Source organism: Sphaeramia orbicularis, chromosome 9 (assembly GCF_902148855.1).
Source record: "Sphaeramia orbicularis chromosome 9, fSphaOr1.1, whole genome shotgun sequence".
NCBI lineage: Eukaryota > Metazoa > Chordata > Actinopteri > Kurtiformes > Apogonidae > Sphaeramia > Sphaeramia orbicularis.
The window spans coordinates 52,547,176-52,573,533 of NC_043965.1; the positions used below are offsets into that span (position 1 = coordinate 52,547,176).

The following is a 26,358-nucleotide window of genomic DNA, read 5'->3' on the forward strand; positions in this document are numbered from 1 at the left end:
ACACTTGACAACTGTTAATCCATTGTTCTTTCCATAGTTTGCCGCCTCTCAAACTTCCATCCAGTATACATCCCACATTCCCATATCCTTACTGTCAAACCGAGTGCCATCTCTGACTTCCAGGTTATAATGTGCCATGTACAGGACGCAGTCCTATGACGTCCTGGTGACGTCACTGCAAAGTGCCAGTTTTGTACCGGATTAATTTTATTTTTTTTCCCTGGCCATTTTAGAGACCCATTGTCAAAGGTATTACATATATTGTATTTTGAGAGGATTTATTATAATCATGTGTACATGATATATTGTATGGTGTTGGAGATATGGCCAGTTTAGTTTGTTAATTACCTGGGGGGAGGAGCCTCAGGGTTTTAAAAGAGGGTCTTTCTCCATCATGGGTCAGTGGATGCTGAGCTGGTTACACTGACGGTACCAGAGAGCTGGTTGCATAACTGAAGAATTATATATTTTTGGCCTACGGTTGTAAATGTTATTTTTCATACTTTGTTACTGAGCACTAATTTTTGCACCTTGGGAAGACGAACACAATAAATCACTTGAAATCATTTTTTTGACTACACCATTATTTTCCCTTTCATCCTGAGGAACCCTGTCACATATGGTGTCAGAAGTGGGATATGGCTGGTCGTAAGCATGGGACTCACCTTATAAGGCAGTGAACTGGACTGCACTTTCATCAGCGAACAGCGGATGCTGACAATAGAGATCGGGAAACAGTCTGGGACACTGTACCGCCATCTGAGTCTTCAGAGGAGGAGGCCAAGCCTGGTCCTGCCCCTCCCACTTCTACTGCATCCGGAAGTGAGTTACTTAATGTAATGAAAGACTTTTTACTAGGCCAGCAGCAAAGAGAGGAGGGTCTGCTCCATGAGCTATGCAGCCTACGAGTGTCACTGCAACAGCCTGGCCCAGCCCTACCAGCTGAATTGGTCAGGACTCCTAGTATGGAATCTGTGAGCAGTATCTGGATGGAGCTGCCTACACTTGCACCTGGGTGCCACCAGAGGGAGATGATGTGTGCATGCCGTTCAACAGAGGAGGACCCCTGCAGGTGGGACCTCGCACAGCATCCAGACCGGAGACCAGCGCAGCATTCAGACTGGAGACCATATGAAGCTGAACCAGAAATCAGAAGGGGGAGGACATTGAAAATTATCTGCTGTGATTTGAAAGAAATGTGAAAACCTGGAAATGGCCAGAGACTGAGTGGGCATGCCAGCTGGTACCACTCCTCTTAGGCAAAGCTTTGGAAGCATATACGGCCATAAATGAGGATGAGGCCCACTGCTACCAGGACTTGAAAGCTGCCTTGTCAGAAAAATTTTACGTTTCTCCAGAAAGCTATAGGCAGCAGTTCCAGGCGTCCACTGTGCCAGCAGGAGAAACCCCTACTGAGACCTACCACTGCCTCAAGGGCCTCTATCGCCGTTGGATACATCCAGACCAGCTGACCAAGGAGCCAATTGGAGAGCTCATTATCCTGAAACAGCTTCTCTGTGTTCTGCCAGCTGATGTTTGTACCTGGGTGAGGGAGCATGAGCCAGAGGATGGACTGACCATGGCCAAGTTGGCGCTGCAGCACCAGAACGCACGGCGTGGAGGACCTGTGCGGTTCACCAGCTCAGTGCCTCGACCTGCTCAGCAGTTTGCACCCACTAGAAACCACAGAGGAGAGACCAGCCATGACTCTAGAGGTATCCCTAGCTCTGCCATGACCCAGCCAGCAACTGGTAAGCCTTTGGTTTGCTATTATTGTCAGCAGAAGGGCCATAAAGCCTCGGTGTGCCCAGTGCGCAGAGACAAGCTGACGGGTGCCTGTTTAGCACCCTGTGAATGGGATAAAATATTGGGCAATGGGAGTGTGAAGAAAAGAACTAAAAAAAATCTGACTTTAAATGGCCAGCAGGTGACTGCACTTTTGGATAGCGGGAGCTTTACCTCTCTGGTGAAGAAAAGTTTTGTCCCTGTGAACTGTGTGGACTATGGCATGAAAACTGATGTTTGTGTCCATGGAGACAGCCATGTATACCCTAAAGCTGAAGTGACTGTGGTAATTGAAGAACTACTGTTCCTGATTGTTGTAGCGGTGGTGGACAATCTGCCAGTAGACCTTGTTCTTGGGACAGATCTACCGGCTCTCCTTGACCTTTTGCAGGGGGCACAAGCACCCTGTGATCCTGGGATCAGTTTGGGGGGTAATGTTTCATGTCCTGTGGTAACCAGATCTCAAGCTAAAACTGGTATTGAACCCCTTCCAGACTTAGATGGTAGTCTGTGTGAGGGGGGCACCAGGGGGCTTAAAAAGTCTCAATGCCAAAGGCAGTTTGAAAAACAACTAATCCTAACTGAACATGATGCTAAAGGGTTGAATGTTGGGAAATTGTGGGAAATACCAGACAATATTGCAGAACTAGAGACAGGATGTCGCTTTGAAAACCTGTTTTGCAAAAGTGGTTGATAAAGCCAGCAACAATGCTAATGTCACTGGTAAAGACCAATTCATTGTTGATGGTAATGTCTTGTATGCTTGTAATGATGCTCAAAAACTACTGGTTGTCCCTAAGGTTTGTAGGCAGTTGGTAATGCACCTTGCACATACTCTCCCATGGGCAGGCCATTTTGCCTGGCATAAAACATACCTGCGCACAAGCTCACAGTTTTACTGGCCTAGTATGCACCAAGACATTCAAACATACTGCACTACATGACCCACATGCCAAAATACATCTCAAACCTACAAATCTGACAGGGCTCTCCGCCCGCTGCCAGTCATCTCCATCGCATTCTGGAGAATAGCCATGGATATTGTTGGCCTGTTAGTCAAGAGTGCACGGGGCCACCAGTACATCCTTGTCATCTGTGACTATGCCACTAGGTACCCTGAGGCTTTCCCACTATGCACCATCACTGCTCCTGCTATTCTTCATGGCCTTGTTCAGATGTTCTCCAGAGTTGGGATCCCTGATGAGATCCTGACTGATCAAGGAACTAATTTCACCTCTCGCTTGTTGCAGCTGTTCCACAAGCAGTTGGGGATTACAGCCCTCAGAACAACCCCTATCATCCTCAGACCGACGGCCTCGTTGAAAGATTCAACCAGACCCTGAAAGGATGCTCCAGAAATTTGTGTGTGACACTGGAAGGGACTGGGACCACTGGTTGCCATTTGTGCTCTCCGCCTGCAGGGAAGTGCTGCAGACCTCCAGTGGATTTTCACCTTTCAAGCTCCTGTACGGATGGGATGTGCAGGGACCTTTGGATTTACTGAGAAAAGCATGGACTGCCTCAGAACCCAAGTCCAGAGAGCAGGGGAATATCCAGTATGTGCTGCAAATGCGAGAACGGCTGGCTAGCTACCGAGACGATGCTGAGGAGAACTTGAGAGAGGCTCAGAGGAAGCAGAAGTCCTGGTATGACCAGCAGACCAGACAAAGAGACTTCCAACCAAGCCAAAAAGTTCTTCTCCTGCTTCCTTCCTCCAGCAGCAAGTTGTTGGCTAAATGGCAAGGTCCATATACCATCACCTGGCAAATGGGACCTGTCACTTATGGAAACGACCACGAGGCAAGCCCTGCACCCGATGGCTCAACGTCATTGTGGGCAACCTCCAACAACATGGAGTTTCCATGGAGGACGCAGAGCAGCTGGCACAAGACCGCCAGCGATGGAAAACACTGGTTCACCTGGTCGGCTCAATGCACCGGGACAGGACTCCCGACCCATCGCAGGAGTCCTAGTAGTAGTAGTACTTATGAAGTGCACTAACCAGACAAAAAGAAAGCCAAGCAGACATATCATGTAAATCTCCTAAAAGCATGGGAAGAGCACCCCGCTACTGTTCCTGAACCAGCTCTCCTGGTGAGAAAGGTGGAAGTGGAGAAGAGGAGGACCCTGGTGTTCCAGTAGTTACTGAAGCTTCAAAACCTCTTGTGGTGCACCTTTCTGCAGACCAGGCTGCTGAGCTCCTGAAGGTCTTTCAGGAGACGCCATCCCTCTTTGCTACCAGACCAGGAAGTACAATGCTGATTGAACATGTGATTCGGCTGAAGGACCACAATCCCATCTGTCAGCGGCCTTACCGCGTCCCTCAACATGTGGTAACACAGCTCCGCCAGGAAGTTGAGTCCATGATGGAACTGGGAGTCATTGAGCCGTCTATGTCTGAATGATGTAGTCCCAGCAACTTTCCAACACCTCATGGACAAAGTGTTACAAGGGTGTAAAGAATTCAGTACTGCTTACCTGAACGATGTGGTGATTTTAAGTGTTTCTTGGGAGAAGCATGTCCAGCACCTGAGGAAAGTCTTGGCGGGACTAATATTGAATGTGGCTAAGTGTGAGTGGGCCTGTCACAAAACCCAGTACCTGGGGTACTAGCTGGGAAAAGGACAGGTGTGGCCCCAGATGGATAAGATCGAAGCTATTCAGAAGTGTCCTTGTCCTCGAACTAAAAAGGAGGTGTGATCCTTCCTGGGTGGTATCAGAGATTCGCTCCCCAATTTGCCACAATTGCAGCACCACTGACCGCCCTGACAACCGAAAACGAGAGAAACCCACTGAACTGGACTGAGGAGTGTGACTCAGCCTTCAACATGCTGAAAATCTACCTGTGTTCATCTCCTGTGTTGCGCAGTCCTGATTTCAGCCGCCGCTTCATGGTGCAGGTGGATGCCTCCGAGGTGGGTCTTGGAGCAGTCCTTGCTCAGGGGGAGGCTGAAGATGAGCAGCCCATCCTGTACCTGAGTCGCAAATTGCTGCCCCGGGAGTCCAGGTACTCAGTGACTGACAAACAAGAAAAACCCCAAAGTAATCTTTGACACAATCGAGTCCATTGTGTCCCCTGCTGTCCCTGCTGCCCCCATGCTCTGTAAAGCTGACAGCAATGACTTCCTAAACTTCTTCACAGACAAGATCAGGGATATTAAACACAATATCCACCACCCTCTGGCTGTCTGACCCGAGCTGATCCCCCTCTTCAAACCTGGTCCTCTTTCAACCCTGTGACACTGGAGGACATCTCAGCACTTTATCCAAAATGAGACCCTCCTCCAACTCTGCAGACATCCTCCCCCATAAGCTTCTTGTTAGTGTCTTTGACACAATTGGACCATGGGTCACAAAGTTTTTTAACCTGTCGCTCTCAACTGGTTTGTTTCCCAGCTCCTTCAAACAGGCCACTATAGAACCAAAACTAAAGAAAACCACACTGGATACCACAGAAGTCAAAAGCTACAGGCCTATTTCAAAGCTCCCCCTACTGGCCAAAATCCTTGAGAAGGCAGTGTCTAAACAACTTACAGCTTTTCTGGAGACACACCAGATCTATGACACTTTTCAGTCTGGGTTTAGACAACGCCACTCAACAGAAACTGCACTATTGAAAGTGTCTAGTGACATCCTGATGGTGGCCGACTCCGGGAAATCCACGGTCTTGGCCCTGCTAGATCTCTCCTCGGCCTTTGATACAGTGGACCATACCATAATGATTGAGAGACTGAGGGACCTGGTAGGGATGTCAGGTCCTGTGCTAGACTGGTTCTCTTCTTACCTGACCGGCAGAAGCTTCACTGTGTCAATAAACAACTTCCAATCTGACTCAGCGGATCTACTGTGTGGTGTGCCCCAAGGCTCTGTCCTGGGACCAGTCCTGTTCTTACTCTATGTCCTCCCACTTGGCCACATTATCCGACAGTACAGTGATGTCTCCTATCATCTATTCGCAGATGACATCCAGATATACTGCTCCTTTAAATCCCCTGAGCCCCACAAACTGAGTTCTTTAATCAACTGCTTGTCAGAGCTGAAGCAGTGGCTAAATGATAACAGCCTCCAGCTGAACTCCAGCAAAACAGAGACCCTCATTATTGCCCCGGACAGTGCAATCCCAGGGATCAAACAACACCTTGGAGACCTGAGTTCTTCGGTAAAGACCAAACTGAGGAATCTGGGTGTCATCTTTGACCAGGACATGTCTTTAGAATTCTACTCCAAACACCTGGTGAAAAGCTGTTTCTTCCAACTCCGCAATATCTCCAAACTCAGGTCTATGGTCATCAATGAGCTCGAGAAGATCGTTGACGCTTTTGTGTCTTCTCGCTTAGACTACTGTAACAGCCTGTTTACATGCTTAAACAAGAAGGAGCTGGCCCGTCTACAGTTTGTCCAGAACTCTGCTGCAAGGCTTCTGACCCACACAAACAGGAGAACCCACATCACTCCCATTCTTAAATCTCTCCACTGGCTCCCTGTTTTATATCGTTTTCATTTCAAAATTCTGGTGCTAACTTTCCGGGCCCTGCATACATTGCTTCCCTGATCCAGCCCTACAGCTCGACTCATACCTTGAGGTCTTCAGGACAGCACCTGCTGATGGTTCCACGCACCTGTTTTAGCACATGTGGTGACAGGTCTTTTAAAGCTGTGGCACCACGTCTATGGAATGACCTGCCTCCACACCTACGGTCCATGGACTCTGTAGAGAGCTTTAAGAAACACCTCAAAACCTCCTGTTCAAAAAGGCTTTTTAGTTCCCACCTGACCCAGGGTCACCACAAACTGATTACACTTTATGTATTCATCATAAAGTACTCCATGCCCCCCCCCCCCCCCCCCCCCCCAGTCTCTCTATATCTCTATCGCTCTCTCTTTTCTCCTCCTTGACTCTCTCTCTTTAACCCCAACTGGTCAAGGCAGACGGCCATCCTTCAGAAGTCTGGGTCTGCTCGAGGTTTCTGCCTGTTAAAGGGAAGTTTTTCCTCACCACTGTCACCAATCACAAGTGTTTGCTCCTGGAGGATTCTGTTGGGTCTCTGTAAACTTGATTTGATTCTGATTTGAATTGATAAAGCACTTTGTGACTCTGTCTGTGAAAAGTGCTCTATAAATAAAATTTACTTACTTACTTACTTACTTATTGAAAAAGAAGGTCTGGCCATCAAGTGGGCTCTGGAGAGCCTGAAATACTACCTGCTTGGAAGAGAGTTTGATCTGGAGACAGACCATTGAGCCCTCACGTGGCTCTACTCAATGAAAATCACAATAACTGACTAACACGATGGTATCTATCACTGCAGCCATTCAAGTTTGTGGTTTGACACCAGTCTGGCAAATCCAACATGGTAACAGACTACCTATCCAGGTTGCCAAGACTTTGTCAACCTCCGGGAGGAGGAGGATGGTGTGACGGAAGAGCCCCATCAGGGACTGCAGGAAAACTCCCGCAATAAGCCAAAGCACGCACACATACAAACCTTTATGTTGCCACTCCCTCTCGCACACTCAGATCTTCCTCCTCCATCCACCTCACTTGTTCCCTCTGCCCGTCTCACCACCATGGGGAGCAGAGAATTCAGCTGCTCTGCTCTGCAGCTCTGGAACTTCTTGCCACTGGAGCTCAGAAATAGCACTTCACTCCCTCTCTTCAAATTCAAACTTAAAGCCCATCAGTTTAGGACCGCTTTCTCTTTGTGACCACAATTGCATTGACCAATTTTTAACCTGCCTTTTGCTTTTTTTTTCTGTTTTATCACTTGTTTTATACTCTCCTGTTTATTGTATGGTGTCCTTGAGTGCCATCAGATGGCCATCCTCCAGGAGTCTGGGTCTGCTTGAGGTTTCTGCCTGTTAAAGGGAAGTTTTTCCTCGCCACTGTCACCAGTCACAAGTGTTTGCTCCTGGAGGATTCTGTTGGGTTTCTGTAAATTGGCTTAGAGTCTGGTTTTGACCAACTCTATATATAAAGTGTCATGAGATAGCTTTTTTGTTGTGATCTGGCGCTATATAAATAAAATGTGACTGATTGAGTGATTTGATTGGTTTTCCCCTGTAAGTCCCTTTGAAAAAAGCGTCTACCAAATGCATAAACTTCACTCTGTATTCTCAAAGGACATGGATGCAGCGTTTGAATGGGTTAGAAGCAATAGACTGGTTTTAAATACTTTAAAAACCACAAGTACTGTCTTAGGTCCATGACATAGTCTAGCTAAAAATCCTACACTAAATTTACAGATTTTAGGGCAATCAATCAAACAAGACGATAAGGTAAAGCTTTTGGGCATTACTCTCAGTAACACACCTCCATGGTCTGACCATATTAATCAAATTGTTGCTAAGATGGGTAGAAATATTGCTGCTGTTATGAGATGTGCAACCTATCTAACACCTGCTATTTGCAGACAGGTAGTGCAGACATTGGTGTTGTGTCATCTTGATTATTGGTCAGTTATTTGGGCCTCTGCACCTAAGTCTGAACTTATAAAATTACAAACAGCTCAAAATAGGGCAGGTAGACTTACTCTTGATTGTTCTTATATATCTAGTGTTGACCGAATGCATTCTTGTCTTAGATGGCCAAAGGTTATTCATGGGTTATCTACCAGTTTATTGTTATTTATTTGCAACATTATTTACACCAAGTATCTTACAGCTCTTGCTAATCAAATTGGATATAATTCTGATGTTCATCAGTACAGTACCAGAGCCTCAACTCAAGGTCTACTTAAATTACCACGCCCAAAAATGAATTCAATGAAAAGCATTGTTGTATATAGAGCTATTTCTTTATGGAACAATCTTCCTTTAAATATTAGAAACATTTCAAGTAAGAAAGCATTTAAAAAAACATGTTAAGTCACTATTCAGGCTTGAGAGTTACTAGTCTTTTTATGTTACCATTTTGGGAATTTATTCGTTCTCCTTCTTTCTTTTTTACTGTAACTAAATCTGTGTAGGTATTGTAACTGGATCTGTGTATTGTGATCTTGCATCCTGAACTGTTTTTTTTTTTTTTTAAGACAACCCCAGGAAGACTAGCCGGCGTTTGTGCATCGGCTAATGGGGATCCTCAATAAAGAATAAACTAATAAACCCCAGCCAGTGCTGTGGGCCCTCTGCAGGTAGCTGTATCCAGAAGGACAGGCTTCATTCAGGGAAGAGAAGACCTCAGGTGGGTGCCAGATTTCAATAAGGCACAGCAAATCAGTATCTTTCTCCAAGATGTGATCATGGATCAAAAAGGATTTATTTGTCAAGGACTGCATATTAGAAAGCTCCATTTTGATACTAAAGATCCTCTGAAAGTAGACTGGAATCCACTTCGCATTTCCAGGGTGTCAGTCTCCAGCAATACAAATCACCACAGTGGCAGCACTGCTGGACCTGCAACTGAGTGACCAGAGGACCAGAAGGATGGGATGGAAGTCAGTGCCAGCAGGCTGAGTGTAAACAAAGTTTCGCTGTGACCCTCTGTGGACATAATAATATCTACATAGGAGTCCATACTATTTTATGGTCAATTTATATGACAGGATGGAGCAAATGTTAAATTTCAGCAGCTGTGAGGTGGAGTAGGATTGAGCAAACCAAAGGAGTCTAGGACAACAAGAATGGTACAGGACAATCAAGGCAGCGCAGTTTGCACTACGGCTATAGCTGCTAGCATTCACTGCTAAGCACAGCTAGGCTCTGGCATCTTACTGACAATGGAGTAGCAGGCAACCACCCCAGGCAAAAATGACCAGGTCCACCAGGAGGACAGCTGGCAGAATGACACTAAAAGATTCTTCACCAGGGCAGCTGACCAACATCAGGAATGACAGAGAAATACTCCCATTATGCACAGGTAGAATGGCAAGTTGTAGCTGTGCACTTCATGTTTCAATTGTCAGCCCTTTATCTGTGCTGTCCAATTCAGGGGAAAGTGAATAAAGTAATGACTTATGTCAGTACATACAGCTGAGGGTGAAGTAACGTGATGCACTGGTGTAAAACTGCAAGGTACTGCATGCAAAACACTGACTATAGAAAACTGCATTAATAACTGTATTTGAGTTAGGTTGATTTAAGATTAGATTAGATTAGACCAGACAGAACTTTATTAATCCTTTGGGCAGAGCCCTTAGAAAATCGAGGTTCCAAAAGCAGCACAACACCAAATGTACACAATAGAAATTAAAAAATAAAAAAAAGTAATAAAAAAGCATTACAATAACTATAAAAAAAACACTAGTGAAAAATTGCAATTGCACATTGTAAAGTACTAGTAGAAACAAGTGGCACAGTAGTAATAATAATAATAATAATAATAATAATAATAATAATAATAATAATAATAACTATCTTCCATCCATCCATTCTCTTCCGCTTATCCGGGGCCGGGTCGCGGGGGTAACAGTCTAAGCAGGGATGCCCAGACTTCCCTCTCCCCAGACACCTCCTCCAGCTCTTCCGGGGGGATCCCGAGGCGTTCCCAGGCCAGCCGAGAGACATAGTCTCTCCAACGTGTCCTGGGTCTTCCCCGAGGTCTCCTCCCGGTGGGACATGCCCGGAACACCTCCCCAGGGAGGCGTCCAGGAGGCATCCGAAACAGATGCCCGAGCCACCTCAGCTGGCCCCTCTCGACGCGGAGGAGCAGCGGCTCTACTCCGAGCTCCTCCCTGGTGACTGAGCTCCTAACCCTATCCCTAAGGGTGCGCCCAGCCACCCGACGGAGGAAACTCATTTCGACCGCTTGTATCCGGGATCTGGTCCTTTCGGTCATGACCCAAAGCTCATGACCATAGGTGAGGGTAGGAACGTAGATTGACCGGTAAATTGAGAGCTTTGCCTCTCGGCTCAGCTCCTTCTTTACCACAACCGACCGGTACAGCGACTGCATCACTGCAGACGCTGCACCGATCCGTCTGTCAATCTCACGCTCCAATAATAACTATCTTATTATGTGGTAATATAGAAGTTTTAAGTGGCCCTAAAACTTTGTTGGGGATATTTTAATGGACAAGCTGAGCAATCTCAGTCTTGGAAATATTTTTCAACATGTCTAGACGATATAAAAAAAAAACAACCTCTCACTGCAAAAACTGCCGAAGATATCTACAAGAAATCAGTGTGTTACAAGCGAGGATTTTTACGCTAGAAACGGAGAAAGAACTTCACCAGATGCTCCCAGTGTATTCCAGTGGTAAGACCTCTCAAGGAACTTTAAAAAATAAGGGTGACCAAATGGCTAAATTCCACCTGAACGATACGGTTTCCTTTCCACATCTATCCAAAGACTAAAGTGCTGTCAAGTGGAATAAAGTTGGTGCTGAGCCAAAGCAGCACAGAAAAATGAAACCAGATGGTGGTGTCATTGGATCTTCTAATGCCATTACCCAAAATAAAACTTACAAACAGATTTCTATTACTATCACAGCTAAATATGTCTGTGAGTGACAAACATACATAGAACTGTAGGGATAAGCTACAAAACGGGAGTCATGAAGTTGGAAAAACACAGTCAGCCAGAGAGAGGGAATCTGCCAAAAGTCAAGGACGTCTTGCTCCTAGGAGATGCTGCTATCAGTGAGATAGACAACAGCAGAATATCAACATGCAGCTGCCCCAGTGCCACTGTGAAAGACATAACTATTCTCCCCCAGGTTGTATCAAAACACTATGGAGTCAAGCAGCTGATTGTACATATGGGTGCGGTGGACATCAGAAAGACAGAATCTGAAGTCTTAAAAAAGGACTTTGTTAAGTTGTTTGAGGCACTTGATAAAGTTTTGATTCAGTCCTTCATTAGTGGACTACTGCCCAACATTTATAGGAGGGTAAACAAATTCAGCTGGCTACTGCAGCTGAACACAAGGCTATCCAAGGTCTGTGAGTTCAGAGGAATACATTTCATTGATAACTTTAATCTGTTTTGGCAACAGGGTAATCTGTTCAAGGGAAAGGGCCTGCACCTGACCAGAGGTGGAGTGAGATGGTTGTTGGACAACCTCCTCCACGCTCTGAGGCACCAGAATGGTCCTGGACAGGATCCCAAGGAGCCAATGAAAAAAAAGGGAAATGAGAGAGGTACTCCTGCCTTGCCAGTCAAGGACCCAGCTAAGGATTCAGCTCCAGCAGCTTCTTCACCACAGCCCAGGACCCCACCTGCTGCATCCACAACTTCAGCTCCAGCAGCTTCTTCAGTTTCAACACCTTTGCAGGAGCCCCTACCCCAGCGCTGGGACACACCTGCCACATCCACACCGTCTGCAAAATCATCACTGTGCCTTTCATCTCCTCCTTCACCAATGGACTTTCCTAACCACCATGAGAGCTTGGTGAAAACAGGACTAAAGATGATTCCACTCACTCTGCATATCACAAGATCACCACAGGTACTGCAGAACTATATGCTCCTCCAGACATTACCCTCATTGCCCCCCAAGAACTCCACTTCCCCTTCTGCATCCACCCAAACACCCCCCCACACCCCCTCACCGGTGTCCAACACCCTTGTCAAGACCCATGCCACCTCCCCCCACACCAAACATCCAACCAAAGCTCTTGTCTGCTATCAGCGACTAGGACACCCAGGGCCTCTTCTGTCCCAGGACTTTTAGTCACAATAAAGCACTTATCAACCTGAGGCCCAGGGAGAGAGCACTCTTCCCCAGCGCTATACCAACACCAACGTGTCACAGATTGAACAAAGAAGAAACAACTAGACTGTCCAATAAAATACATTTAATCCAAATTCCTTGCAATCAGATAATTGGTCCCACTAAAACTAATATGAACCTCGTGGGACTCAATGTCAGATCTTTATGTAACAAATCATTTTTAATTAACAATTTTATTTTCTCTCATAATCTTAATTTTATGTTTTTAACTGAGACATGGCTTGATAGCAAGACAGGTAAAGCAGTTTTGACTGAATCCACCCCAACTAACTTTACATCTATATCAGAAATACGAGAAAACAAAAAAGGTGGAGGTGTATGTGCATTATTTAGAGATGATATAGTTACCCATAAGCTCTCATTTGGGGTGTTTTCATCCTTTGAGTATGTATCTTTCAAAATGGAACTACATTTATCTCCTTCCATACTCTGTGTAATCATATACAGGCCTCCCCAACAGTGTCAAAGTGTTATTGATGGTTTTACTGAGATGCTTTCAGTTGTGTGCACAGAGTTTGACTGTATCATCATTACAGGTGATCTGAATGTACATGTGGATAATGTGTGTGACAGAAATGCTAAAGAACTCCATGCTGCCCTTGAAACCTTTGGTTTAATTCAGAATGTGAGTGACCCCACCCACAGCAGAGGGCACACTCTGGACCTGCTCATTATTAAGGGGGTAAATATTTCAAGTGTCAATGTGGTCAATGTTGCTTTATCCATTCATTTCTGTGTCTTCTTTGAAATGTCAGTAATTCCCAAACCAATGGCTGGACCTGCAGTTGTTCGGAGGAGACACATTAATGACAGCACAGGCACGCTGTTTATGGAGATGATTAGGTTTGAAAATGCCTCATGTTCTAATGTTGACGATCTACTGAACTCATATTCTTCTTGTGTTCTAAATGTTCTGGGCCCTCCTGTATAAAGCATGTGTACGCACAAAAACCTGGCGTACGCCCTTTTCCACGCTCATGTTCAGATGTACAAAGAGTGAAATGACCGTGGAAATGTGCGGTCCTTCATGCCAAGTCCATAGCTGGTGTACGCACGTTTCTAGTGCTTTGGAACCTTTGGTGACACTTAGAGGTGACACTGAGACACTGTTAATAATGTGGAAAAGGTCATTCCTCCGATTGATGGGCACATCAGAGATACACAGATGAACAATGAACACACCGGCACATCATCCTACTGCCAGAGCAGCACATCCACCACCACAACCAGAACCAGACCAACTCTGGACCCATCAATGCCAATCCTGCCCGGGAGGTCATTCAGCAACAACCATAAAAGAGACAAGGACACAAAATTCATTGGTTGATAAATGCATTTAATGTAGTGTTCATGTCTGTGAGAACCAAGGTTATAATAGTTTTGGATTTTTAATTATAGTTTAGTTTTAATTAGTTTTGACTTTTTTTTCTCTTATTCAGTTAGTTTTAATTAGTTTTTAGAGCAGGTTTGTTACTTTTTATTAGTTATCGTTTTTTTCTGAATGCTTAGTTTTAGTTTAGTTTAGGTTAGTTTCAGTATTAGTTTTAGTTATTTCAAATATTTTATCTTCCTCATCATCCTATTCAAAGAAATTAGTGAGGCGCGGATATGGGTTACCCTGGACACTTTATTTGGGGGTCGGGTTAGGGCGGCTCATGGACTGAGCAGAGACACAATGTACCGTACAATGTATAAATTCCCTATAGCAGGTTGAGGGGGGGTGCAATCCATACACAACGTCACTTACGTGAAACAATGCGAAGATGTGCAAAGCATGAGAGGAGATGCACAAAGCAGCCAGCAGTTAAACCAGATAGAAACATATATAACCAGCTAACCAGCAGTTAAAGCAGATAGGAACATATTATAAACCAGCTAACCAGCAGTTAAAGCAGATAGGAACATATATAACCAGCTAACCAGCAGTTAAAGCAGATAGGAACATATTATAAACCAGCTAACCAGCAGTTAAAGCAGATAGAAACATATATAACCAGCTAACCAGCAGTTAAAGCAGATAGGAACATATTATAAACCAGCTAACCAGCAGTTAAAGCAGATAGAAACATATATAAACCAGCTAACCAGCAGTTAAAGCAGATAGAAACATATATAAACCAGCTAACCAGCAGTTAAAGCAGATAGAAACATATATAAACCAGCCAACCAGCAGTTAAAGCAGATAGAAACATATATAAACCAGCTAACCAGCAGTTAAAGCAGATAGAAACATATATAAACCAGCTAACCAGCAGTTAAAGCAGATAGGAACCTATTATAAACCAGCTAACCAGCAGTTAAAGCAGATAGGAACATATATAAACCACTTATAAACATCTATAACCCAGTCCATCATCAGTAAACCACACCTTAGCAGATATCTCATCTCTTAATCATCTCCAGTTCCATTATTAGCCAACTTTGCTTCAGTTCAGTTCAACTAGCTGTAGCTAATAACATCAAACGTTTTTTAACATTCTAACAGGTTCCATACCTCTGTAATTGGATTAGTTTTCATCCTCCTCTTTTCTCCTCTTCTAAACTGTGCAGTTCAGGGCTTGGAAGGCCTTTTCATGGTGATAAACTCTCCAGTTTTAACCTGGATGCTAGTTCAACACTGACTCTGTCCTTTAGCTCTGCTCTGTCTCTGTCACTCACGCGCACACACACGGTACGCCAAAAAAAAAAAAAAAAAAAAACTCGACCCATGTATCACTGAAGTAAACCCCAGACAGGACTGTGCTGCTTTGTCCCAGCTTTAGTCTGTATGTTCCAGGTAGAGTGGGGACCAGAAGACAACTGGAAACCACCAGTGACCAGACATGACAGACTGTGAAGTGTAGTATGGTGTCACCAGCTCAAACTGCTGGAGCGAAATAAATCAATTTGATATCAATCCGATATTGACAAAGACGAAAACGAAGGGAATTGTATCCATAATTTTTATACGTTTTAGTTAGTTTTGTAAGCTCACGATACAGTTTCAGTTAGTTATCGTTTTTTTCTTTTAATTAGAGTTTTTATTAATTTCAGTTAACGAAAATGTTTTTTCAATTTTAGTTTTCGTCATTTCGTTCGTTTTCGTTAACGATAATAACCTTGGTGAGAACATTTATAAGTCGGTCTAGTCGCTCATTGACTCCGCCGCTTGTTCTCATGATAAGGAGGATCGGCTAACGCCGGGGAGGCAACAGGAAGCCTCTGTGACAGGAGGATGATACTGGGTCTCATATTGAAGCCAACGCTGCTACTCATCTCCCTCTTTCTGCCACTCAGTGGGTGGAACCGCAGTGACTTCCGCTAGTGGTGACGTCAAACAAAAGACGTCGGTTGATGTGGAACTTTAAATCCATGCAAGTTCCACACGGACATATTGAAGGAGCGCACATTGACCCGAAATACAAAATAGCGGCTGATATAAGGTAAAAAAAAAAAAAAAAAAAAGCAACAACAAATATGATGTCAACCTGGAAGGAAGAGACTAAAGATGCTCCGCCATCATACAGTCCCTGTTTGGGATCACTTTGGGTTCAGGTGAAAGACAACCGCCTATGTCGGGTACTTCTCAAACACTTACACTTACTCTCTCTGTCTCTCTCACACACACGCTGTATAATAAAGGAATAGATGCCGGGAGTTGGACGTTGAAAGTATGTAAAGTTTCACTTTTGTTTCATGCCAGCGTTAGTTATGGACCACACCCCCACGTATATTAATGCACCCCCCCCCCGCCCCCAGACAAAAAAACAAAAACAAAAAAACAACCCCCTCCATGTCTTTGGCAAATTGCATCCTGCACATGCACATGTGTGTGCGCACACACACACACACACACACACAAATACACAAAGTGGCCTAAACAGTTTGCTTGCTGTCCTAAAATAAATAATTTGGTTAATTTTGTTTTCAATGTTGCTCTTCAGTTTGTTTAAACAGAATACCAGTTTCTCCTCCTGTTAATGTTGCACTTCATGTAGAATTTTTTTGTTGTTATTTTAATGCAGAATGTGAACTGACAGAACTGGGATTTGATTTTTGTTGTATGTTCAAAAGTACCTTTCCCGGAAAAGTGCAATACTAATGTTTAAAATACATTGAGTAATATTTTATTTATTTTATTTTCTATTTGATTTATAGCAGCAGAATTATATTACACCTGTTTTTCTATATTCTATTGTCTCCAAAAATTGGGGGAAAATGTTCAAAAATTCATAAAAAAATGCATTAAAGACATTTTGAGGGGTTTTCTTTCTTCCCGTACCGAACCCAAAAAAAAAAAACAACTGTGGCTTTCAAAACCAAAAACATACCAAACCAAAAATGTTGTGTACTATTACAGGCCTAGCCTTACGATCCTGCAGCTGATTGAAAGCTGTCATTCTTTTTACCGTGGTGCCAGCCCCATGCGCATTCCACGTGACAAATCTTAGTGTGTTCATGGCCTAACTGGTGTTAGTGCTACATGATGCATGCAGATCTGTTTGGCCTCCACATGTGTTAAGTGTGTGCATTGTGTGGATTGTGTAGATGTGCCGCTGAGCATCAGTGTGCATTCTAATGTGCATCTACCTTTGTTCTGGTTAATACAGGGATATAATGTGAGGTGGCCATTACACAGGAAAATGTGAGGGAAAATAAAAGTGAAAAGAAGGGGGAGTGAGAGCGAAAGAAAAACAGAAAATACAGAAAAAACAAACAAACAAAACATCGCCATTGTGCACATGTGAAGTGGAGACGGGCAGTGAATTAGTGCCATGTCGACATGGCAACACCAATGTAAATCAATGACGTCACTGATTTACATTGGAGTTAATGTTGGTTTAGTACCTTATTGTCTTTTAGTCCTGATTACTGTACTTTCCGGACTATTTGGCCGCACTTATCTATAAGCCGCACCCACCCTGTCTCCAACATCTCACCATCGATTCACTGATGCCAAGCTTACGTGCATTTCCTTCTTTGACAGCCGGATCGATCATTAGCCTGGATAACATAAATTAGCTGCTTCATTTTTGAGCCGTGGGTTCACAGTGTGTGGAAAAAAGTAGTGGCTTATAGACCGGATATTATGGTAGTAGAGCCACGGAGTGGTATTCTGGTCCTGGTACAACTGGCCATTGGCGAATAATTGATCCACGGCAATGACCGCACGGCAGCCTTCCTCCATGAGCTTGTCGTGGATGGGGAACAGAATCCTGCGTTGGGCCATAATCTCTTTGGGAAATTGGTCGTTTAATGCTGAAGTCCTTCCCTCTCAGCTCTGGGACTTCACCTGGGGCCTCATGTATAAAGACTTGCATGGATTTCATACTGAAACCGGGCGTACGCTTAAATCCAGAAAAGTCCATACGCACAAAAAAATCCAGATGAATAAAACTGAGCGTATGCCTGAATCCAAGTACATTTCCTTTATACATCCCAATCAGTGTGGAATTGAGCGCATACGTTAGAGTACCTGACTCCTCCCTCTACATGCCCACATTTAAATGTGCAAATTAGTATTAACGGGGTCTGCAGGTGGGATTCCCTCTGGGATTTCCTGCTCTGTAGGGTCAGATGATGACGTCAAGGTGGACACGAAGTGGAGGCCAAAACAGGCGGAAAGAGAAGAGACGAACTCAGCCCGTTTGAGGAAAGAGTCGCCGCTATTGTGAGTGACACTGGTCTCACAGGGCTGACTCGGATCACCCCCAAGGTAAATATATATTTAGTATTTGTGTAACTCACACATTAGTTCATTCTACAGGTCATACAACAGTCTGATCACAGCCAAACTAGATAAAGGTTCATGCATAATCATGTCAGGATATCAAAGAGGAAACCAAAGACTTTGACTCGTGTTTAATCACTCAGATTATTATATTCCAACAATGAGGCAGGAGACAGTGAGACGCAGTATCAACCTCCTGTCACAGAGGCTTCCTGTTGCCTCCCCAGTGTTAGCTGATCCTCTGGTCCACCAACAGCCAGCTGCTGATGCCCGTCTGACCCGCATGGATGACCCGAGTCACATTAGGACATCGTGAGAACAATTGGCAGCATTAATGAGCAACTGGACCGACTAATAAATGTTCTGACAGACTTTAATATTAGATTAAATGCATTTATCAACCACTGAATTTTGTGTCCTTGTCTCTTTATATGGTTGTTGCTAGACTTAATGTTCTCCCGGGCAGGATTGGCATTGATGGCTCCAGGGTTGGTCTGGTTGGTTCTGGTTGTGGTGGTAGATGCGCTGCTCTGGCAGTAGGATGACATGCCGATGTGTTCATTGTTCATCTGTGTATCTCTGATGTGCACATCAATCGGAGAAATGACCTTTTTCACATTATTAACAGTTTTCCACTATCACCTGTAAGTGTTGCCAATGGTTCAAAAGCAATAGAAACGTGCGTACGCCAGCTATGGACTTGGCATGGAGGACCACACATTTCCACAGTCATTTCACTCTGTATACATCTGAACGTGAGTGTGGAAAAAGGGCATATGCCAGGTTTTTGTGCGTACGCATGCTTTATACATGAGGCCCCTGGTCTTTTTGTTTGAAATGGATGAATTTCACCACGATCGGTGTGGGCCTGTGGGCGTCTCTTCACTCCCAAGCGGTGGATGCAGTGGAAGGAGATGCCGTTCACTGTCTCCTCCTGTAGCTTCAGGTATGTTTTAATGAAGCTCTTTTCCGTTGCTTTGGGGTCTTCTTTCTCTTCCTCTGGTATACCCACAAACACCAGGTTGTCCCTCGTGCTATGCACCTGAAGGTCAATGACGGTCTCCTTGGTTTTTTTTGTTTTCTTCAGAGAGCTGGGTCATTCCCTCTGTGAGTGATTTCACCATCTACCTGAGCGAAGTGTTTTCCTCCACCAATGACTGCACCTGCTACTGGTTGAACTCCAGTGACTCCTGTAAGGCTTGAAACTCCTTGTGCATAATCTCCAACAGGCACAAATGGGCATCACAACTGAACAGTTTGTTATCGATATCGGGATGTCCGCTGAGTCGTTTCCAGCTGGAGAAGCCACTTCAGTTGAGTTCTCACTTCTGCATCTTTTGGCCACCGGTTTAGGAGTCAAGGTGCTTGGCTTTCCCATCACAATTTTGTTGTAGCACCGATATATAAACTCCATCAGGCTGGCCAGATCCTCCTCGCTGTGCTCCACAGTGAGGTGTTAGGGACACTATTTCTCTACTTTTAGGCTTTTACGGTTGAACTGGCAAAAGAAAATGGCTAAATAGGTCAATGCATGAAAGATTTGAAAGCGTGCCTTGTTTTAATCTGCCGCCTCAATGTCTCTACAGATTCTTTGTCACAACCATGCGTCCTCCTGTCACATCCTCTTCTTTATTAATGTGTTTGTTAATATTTATATGTACCATGTTCCTAACCCTAACCAATGCACCTTCCTATCCTAAATTTTGGCAAAGGCACTCTGCTCTCTGGTGGTTTAGTTCTAGATTTTGCATATTCTCCATCAACCCAAACATCCAACTCCTTCCTGTTTAGGACAGACATAAAAAGAGGAATTCTTCAGTTTCAATTTCTTCAGTTTTGTTGGCATATCTGTGGTTTGCCGTAACATACAATGATGATTTTTTAATTACAGGTACTCAAGATTAATGGCTACCACTGCTACCTGAAGAAACACCTGTAAACAATTAGACATCCAATAGACACCCAAGAGGAGACCTGAGACCACAAAGTATACACTGTCATGGTGGTGAAGCGCATTATGGGTTTCCTGACCTGCCTGGAAAAGTACAATTGGCAGCACACAATTTTTTTTCTTGGCAAAAAATTCATAAAACCTTTTTGCCACCAATAAAAGTCCTTTCTTCTGCACATATATATTTTAAGGGGTGTTTTGCACTTGATAATACAAATGTCTTTTAAATGACAATCTGTAAAAAAAAATTTTTTTTGGTCTATTTATCTTCTTTCTGTTACCACTAGAAACAGTTTTTTCCTCTTCAGCATGACTTATCAAAGAGCAGGAGTTTGTTGGTTTGTGGAATTGAACACGGTGCAAAATGCTATTGCAATAGTCCTACTGGCGTCTGCAAGAATCCACTAGATGTAACTTCAGGTGCAGCATCAGCAAAGTGAGAAGTTGTCAGTTTAAAGTCCTCGTTACAAACTCACCTGGAAAAGTCACTAAAACTTTTGTGATCATCTCTAAAAACTTTCAGTTGAAAAACTACATTTACACAGCACTTCCGTAACGGAGATATTTCACCTTTATTCCCAAATGATGTCTGTGTGAACAAAATCATGGATCATTTGGCCCCACCTCTGTCATGGCTCTGTAACAGCCATGATAAAGGTAAAAATCAGGATTCTGGAACGCTATGCATACGGAACACCTCTCATTCTGCAACCAAGGTGTGACGTTTTGATGACGTATTGCATGTGTGACCCCCACACTGGGAGGATTTAAAAATGAATGAGGGCTATGTACAGTAAACAAACATATCAGCGTGACCAGAAAGATGTTGAACTGGGGAGATCCACGAGCTGTTGTCAATTCGGATGGAGGACTGTCCATGCTAACATTTGTGAAACGGTGAAAGACTTGTTTTGCGAGCCAACACCACGATGCTTGGGGTATTTCTGATGAGCAAGTTATACGTCCCACCATATGCTGCGCTGCGTAGCCACCTCTTTGATTCTGGAATGCAGGTTCGCTGTGTAAAAGTCCAGCCTGTCTCACCTCTGTTACTCCTTTGGCTTGGCTGTGGAAATCAATCAATAGCGGCGAAAAGGTGGGATCACCATCTCACCTTTTTTCCGGGATCTCTGTGTAAAAATGGCTATTCTTTTCTTTGACATTTTATTGGGACAGTATATAAATTGAACAGGAGAACATTTAACCTTTAAATGGAAGCCTGAGTCTACTCACTGATGTGCAGATTTTATAGCCCACTCCAAAGTCAAATCGACACTGCTCGTCCATGGAGTAGTTGATGCCAGGAAGTTCAGGAAGCTGTGGCCAGTCGTGTTTGAATGGGTCATCCAGCAGACAGTCATAAGTACTGAGAGGAAATTAAACATAGGTCAAATGTGTAGGTAGCACCAAATGACAGTTAACTACATTACATATAAGTCCTATACGCATCACATTTCGATTACCTGAAGAAAAAAGCCAATTAAATCCAAATTTTAGCAGAAATTCATCTGGGTGTGTGTGTGTGTGTGTGTGGGTGGGTGGGGATGTCAAGATTCTCATTGGAACGCTAATCCTTGCATCCTGTAGCCAATCAGAATTGTTTCATTTTTTGTCTTTCTGTAATTGGATGATATAAACACTTTCAGAGGTTTACAATGTACCAAAACAAACAATGAATCTACCCTAATATCACAGCTAATATAGCTGTCTATGTTAAGTCTGGGGTTTACACAGGAATAGTAGTTTAACCCTCAAAGATTGAAACAGCTGCCTGTGACCAAAGACATCTACTGTTTTAGAACATTCAATAACTTTGAGTCGTTAATACTATCAATGCATTTAAATAATTCAAGTTAAATGCAGTTTCTCAGCTTTTCATCGGGATCAGATGCATCTCAATTGGATGCTCAAAGGCTCAATCCTGAACATGTTAATGCTGTAAACCAATAGATCCCATGTAGTTTGATAAAGCACAGTGGTTGTAGACACTTGCTTTTATATTCAGTTAATGGTAGTCTTAAAAAAAGACTTTATCTTCTATTCATTTTGTTTTAACATAACAAACATAAGATAACATAACACAAAATAACATAACATAAGAACCTTTGAATTTACTCTGAGATTCTATGAACAGCTGTATTATCAGTCAATTAAATATAGGAAAATACCTCATTTACACTGAAAAACTCAGACTACACAAATGACATGATAAATGGTGACATCACTTCGCTGTTCACCAGCATAGTAATGTAGGGATGTATTTGAGCAGCTGATCTGTTTTAAAGTGGTTAGGATGCAGTGTTACCATATGGAAAATAGAGTTTAAAATCCTTCAAATTCCATGGAGTTTAAATTTTTTATTGTTTTGTTTTATTTCTTTGTTTGCTCAAAACATTTAAAATGGTAAAATGCAGTTGAAGGTTTATGGAAAGCAAAGCCAGCTGATTGAAACACTAAAAACTTTGACCCTGCACAGAAATGCATATTGCTGTGTTCATATCTTCTTGTGTCAGTGGTTTAACAGCAGCTGCTATGACCTAAAAGGACTAACTTTGTCTTGTCTTATTTTAGGATTAGAGAGAAAAGAAGGAACAACAAAACAAAGTAAATAACGGTGACACGTGAACAGATATGTTAGTAAGGAACCTGAGTAATGGTCTATGTTAAGTGTTATTTAACAGCACCCATTTAAAATGCTTATTAACCATTAAAGCACTGTTGTTTTGGGGTTGTTTTTTTTTTCCAAAATATGAAATTTTAATATCAAGATTTCAAAAGTGGTTTGAGATAAAGTCATACTGTAAATGAGAAAAATATTGGCGATGACCCAAAGTTTATGATGGGAGGAAATTTACTCATCTATTTCGCATATTGTGGCATCATATGTTGGTGGCCTTAATGAGCTGCAGAACTTTTAGTACATTTCAGCTTTGAACATATTTACATGGAAGTTGTCTTTGTGTTTCTGGTTTTTGTCATCTTATCCTTAAACATTGTACAAAGTAAAATGCAGTAAGTTTAAGTAGCTTTTTAGCCAAACAGCTGAGTAGCCAAATCTATCTAAACTAAAACAAAACCAACCCAAACCCAGTTTGGGACCACGCCTTTCAAATTGGATTTTCTTCTTCACTTTGAATAGAAACATGTCCTGAAATGGTGTTAGGATTGACGGGGCACGTCCACCACCTATTGAGGTGGTAACAAGATTTGGGAACTCGATCTGAAGCAATGGTCTGTTTCATTCACTTATGGTGCTTATTGCAATATTGGTGCTTAAAGGGTTAACATTATGTGTGATTCTAACCATTGAATATTGTGTAAAACTGCTGGAATTGTTTTTATATGTAGGTTTTCATTCACATTTATCAGCCTTGACAGCATATAGTGGTCATTTGATTTGGGGTTCTGCAGTGAAAAAAAGCAGGATGTGATCCAGCAGCACACTTAACTGCAAAATAAACATTTATGAACTTCATTAACCTTGACAGGCAAAGTAAGGCTCAATGCATATGATTTCATTGGTATTTAAAATCTAATAAGGCATAGCTCTTATTTTGGAGGCTGTAAGCTGCAGTGGCCAATAAATGCACTGATAAATGCAATGTGTGTTAAACTTGTTATTTTTTGCTGTTTGTGTGGATATATACCCTTTGTCTTCGGGAATTACATTTTATGTACACAAATGTAAAAGAGTAAATAAATAAATAAATAAATAAAAGGTTATGTAAAAGCAGTGTATTATTATGTATTAATGTTGTGGGATTTCCTTTAGTCTTGTCTATTATTTCATCATTAGCTTTCCTTTTACAATTCATCATACTGGGCTCTGGTCCTTTCAAATGTGAGAAATGCTTTTATGGAATCATCACACTTTCAGATAGACTCACTTTTCTTTCTCTCTGCATTTGGCCTCAGACTGGTAATTCGCGTGTATTTAGCACCCAGTGCATGAGTCAGCCAACAAACCAATACAAAGGTAAAGTAAATGCACCTGGATTCAACAACCAGCAACTGAGCACAGCTGAAGGCAAACGCTCACACACATCGAACACTTATCAGTAGTGAATGTTTCACAAGCTTTAAAAACATTTACCCATTGACCAACTTGTTTAGGTTCTTTTTACAAATCTTTCCATCCATATTTGAGCTTGTGGGTGAATGTGGCTGCAGATGTCCAGGTGGTGAAACATGGCTCAGCTGCAGTGAACATCCCAACTAGGCTGATTTTGTTAAGGGGAGCAGAGGGGCGTTGCTAAACCTTGCACAAAGCCAGACAAAGCAGCTGAGTCTTTTGTTAGTGTAAAATGGATCATAGCTTCGAGCACAGCTGCTCCCTCAGTTTTGTCTTCCAAAAGTGGTCCCATATTACACATGCTGCTGTACCTCTGTTTATACAGTATGCAGAGATTTTTCTGTGCAATAGATCCACTTCAAACAGCCAGGAGCTCCTCTAAAAAAATACTGTTCATATTTTACCACAAAATGGAATGAAAATGTGATCCTCCTTTGAACTACCATATTTTCCGGACTATAGCGCGCACCTGAATATAAGCCACACCCACCAAATTTTAAAAGGAAAAAAAACAACAACAACCATATATATATATATATACACACACACACACACACACACACATATATCTATACATACATACATATATATATACATACATATATATATATATATATATATATATATACACACACATACACATATATAGGCCGCACCTGACTATAAGCCGCAGGTGTCCACATTGTAATGTGAGATACTTACACAGACAGATGGTAAACAGAAAAATTCTTTAAATATTTATTTACATACCTTGACTGCTTTTTTCCAGTGTCTGTAACAAGGCAGTACAATGGCAGTAACACGGCTGGTTAAAAAACCCAGAAAAGTTATTAATCACTATCCTAGTCTTCCTCCTGCACGTTGAAACCACTGAAGTCGTCTTCTTCAGTGTCCGAGTTAAACAGCCTCAGAAAGGCTCCGTCACACACCTTCTCTCTTCCGTTGTCTCTCTCAATTTCCTTCTTGGACAGCCAGATCGATTGCTTTTTACTTAAAAGCTGCATCATATGCATTTCTTCTTGTGTTTTCCATGATGAGGGTTTGTGCATGACATGCAAAATGATTGTTAAAAGTTAAGCTTAAAACTTCTCTTCGCATCACCTCTTCCACCTGTCTGTCGCTTTTGTGTTTCCAGCTAGAGCGCCCCCTGAAGGCCGTTAGCCTGTAAAAATCTATACATGAACCGCATCATTGTATAAGCTGCAGGGTTCAAAGCTTGAGAAAAAAGTAGCAGCTTATAGTCCAGAAAATATGGGATACATATGCTTGGATGTTTATGTATGTGTGTCTGCCCATGTATGTATGTGTGTATATAATGAGTTATGTGTTTATGGGAAACTGTTTCACACTGTGACAAAGTAAATCCAACAGTTGGATGTCTGCTGGCACTCAGGTGTTGGTTGGTTTGGTTCCCTGGGCAGAGGCCACGGCAGGCTGTATTTTGCCCCTGGGGTGTGGTGCCTGGCAGGTGGGAGGCTGGTCTCCTTGGTGCATGTGCAGGTCCTGTGCCTCCTGCCAGGGCGGGCCCCTCATACACGGGCCCTGTGCTTATGGGCGGGGCTGGTGCTGATGGTTGGTTGGCCCCTTGCCGGGTGGGGGTGGGGGTGGAGGGGCTGCATTGCTTTCCCTTGCACTGCATTTGGGGGGGTCTCATAGCAGCTCGTTGGTTGCGGTTCTGGCTCTGGCCATGGGGCTATGACATGGGGAGTGGTTTTGGGGTGTTTGAGCTCTGTGGGTCGGTGGTTGCTTGTGCCATCCAGGCCATCCCTGCCCTGCTGCTGGTGACGATGGGCGGGTGTGGTCACGACTTCCCGCGCACATATCCATGCACACGCACAGTTGCGCACACACAAACGCATGCTCAAACATGCATCCAGATATACATCTACAATTGACTGTTGTTACCCTTGGAGTTACACTGCCTTTGAGTAATTTAGCCTCAAAGTCACCAGTGTTATTCTGTTGCTGTCTTTACTTCTTTATTTTTTTTCCCTTTCCGTTTGCTCCTGGTAACTGTGATATTGGACTTTTTTGTTCTTCAAATTCACTGATATTCTTCTATTGCTGTTGTTACTGTTTTTTGCTGTTGTTACTGTTTTGTTTTTGCCTGTTTGTTTCTGTTTTAGGGTCTATATCAATGTTCGTTTGTGTATAACCCCTGTCCTGTTCC

General features: G+C 43.2%; 1 protein-coding gene across 1 annotated transcript in view; it reads right to left on the reverse strand.

Annotated features, from left to right (window-relative positions):
- Positions 1 to 26,358, reverse strand: part of adamts3 (ADAM metallopeptidase with thrombospondin type 1 motif, 3) — a 414,286-nt gene that overhangs the window by 92,527 nt on the left and 295,401 nt on the right. Inside the window, exon 10 of the mRNA XM_030144543.1 lies at positions 21,350 to 21,482. Coding sequence (XP_030000403.1) covers positions 21,350 to 21,482 — 133 coding nt within the window. The remainder of the gene's footprint in view (positions 1 to 21,349; positions 21,483 to 26,358) is intronic.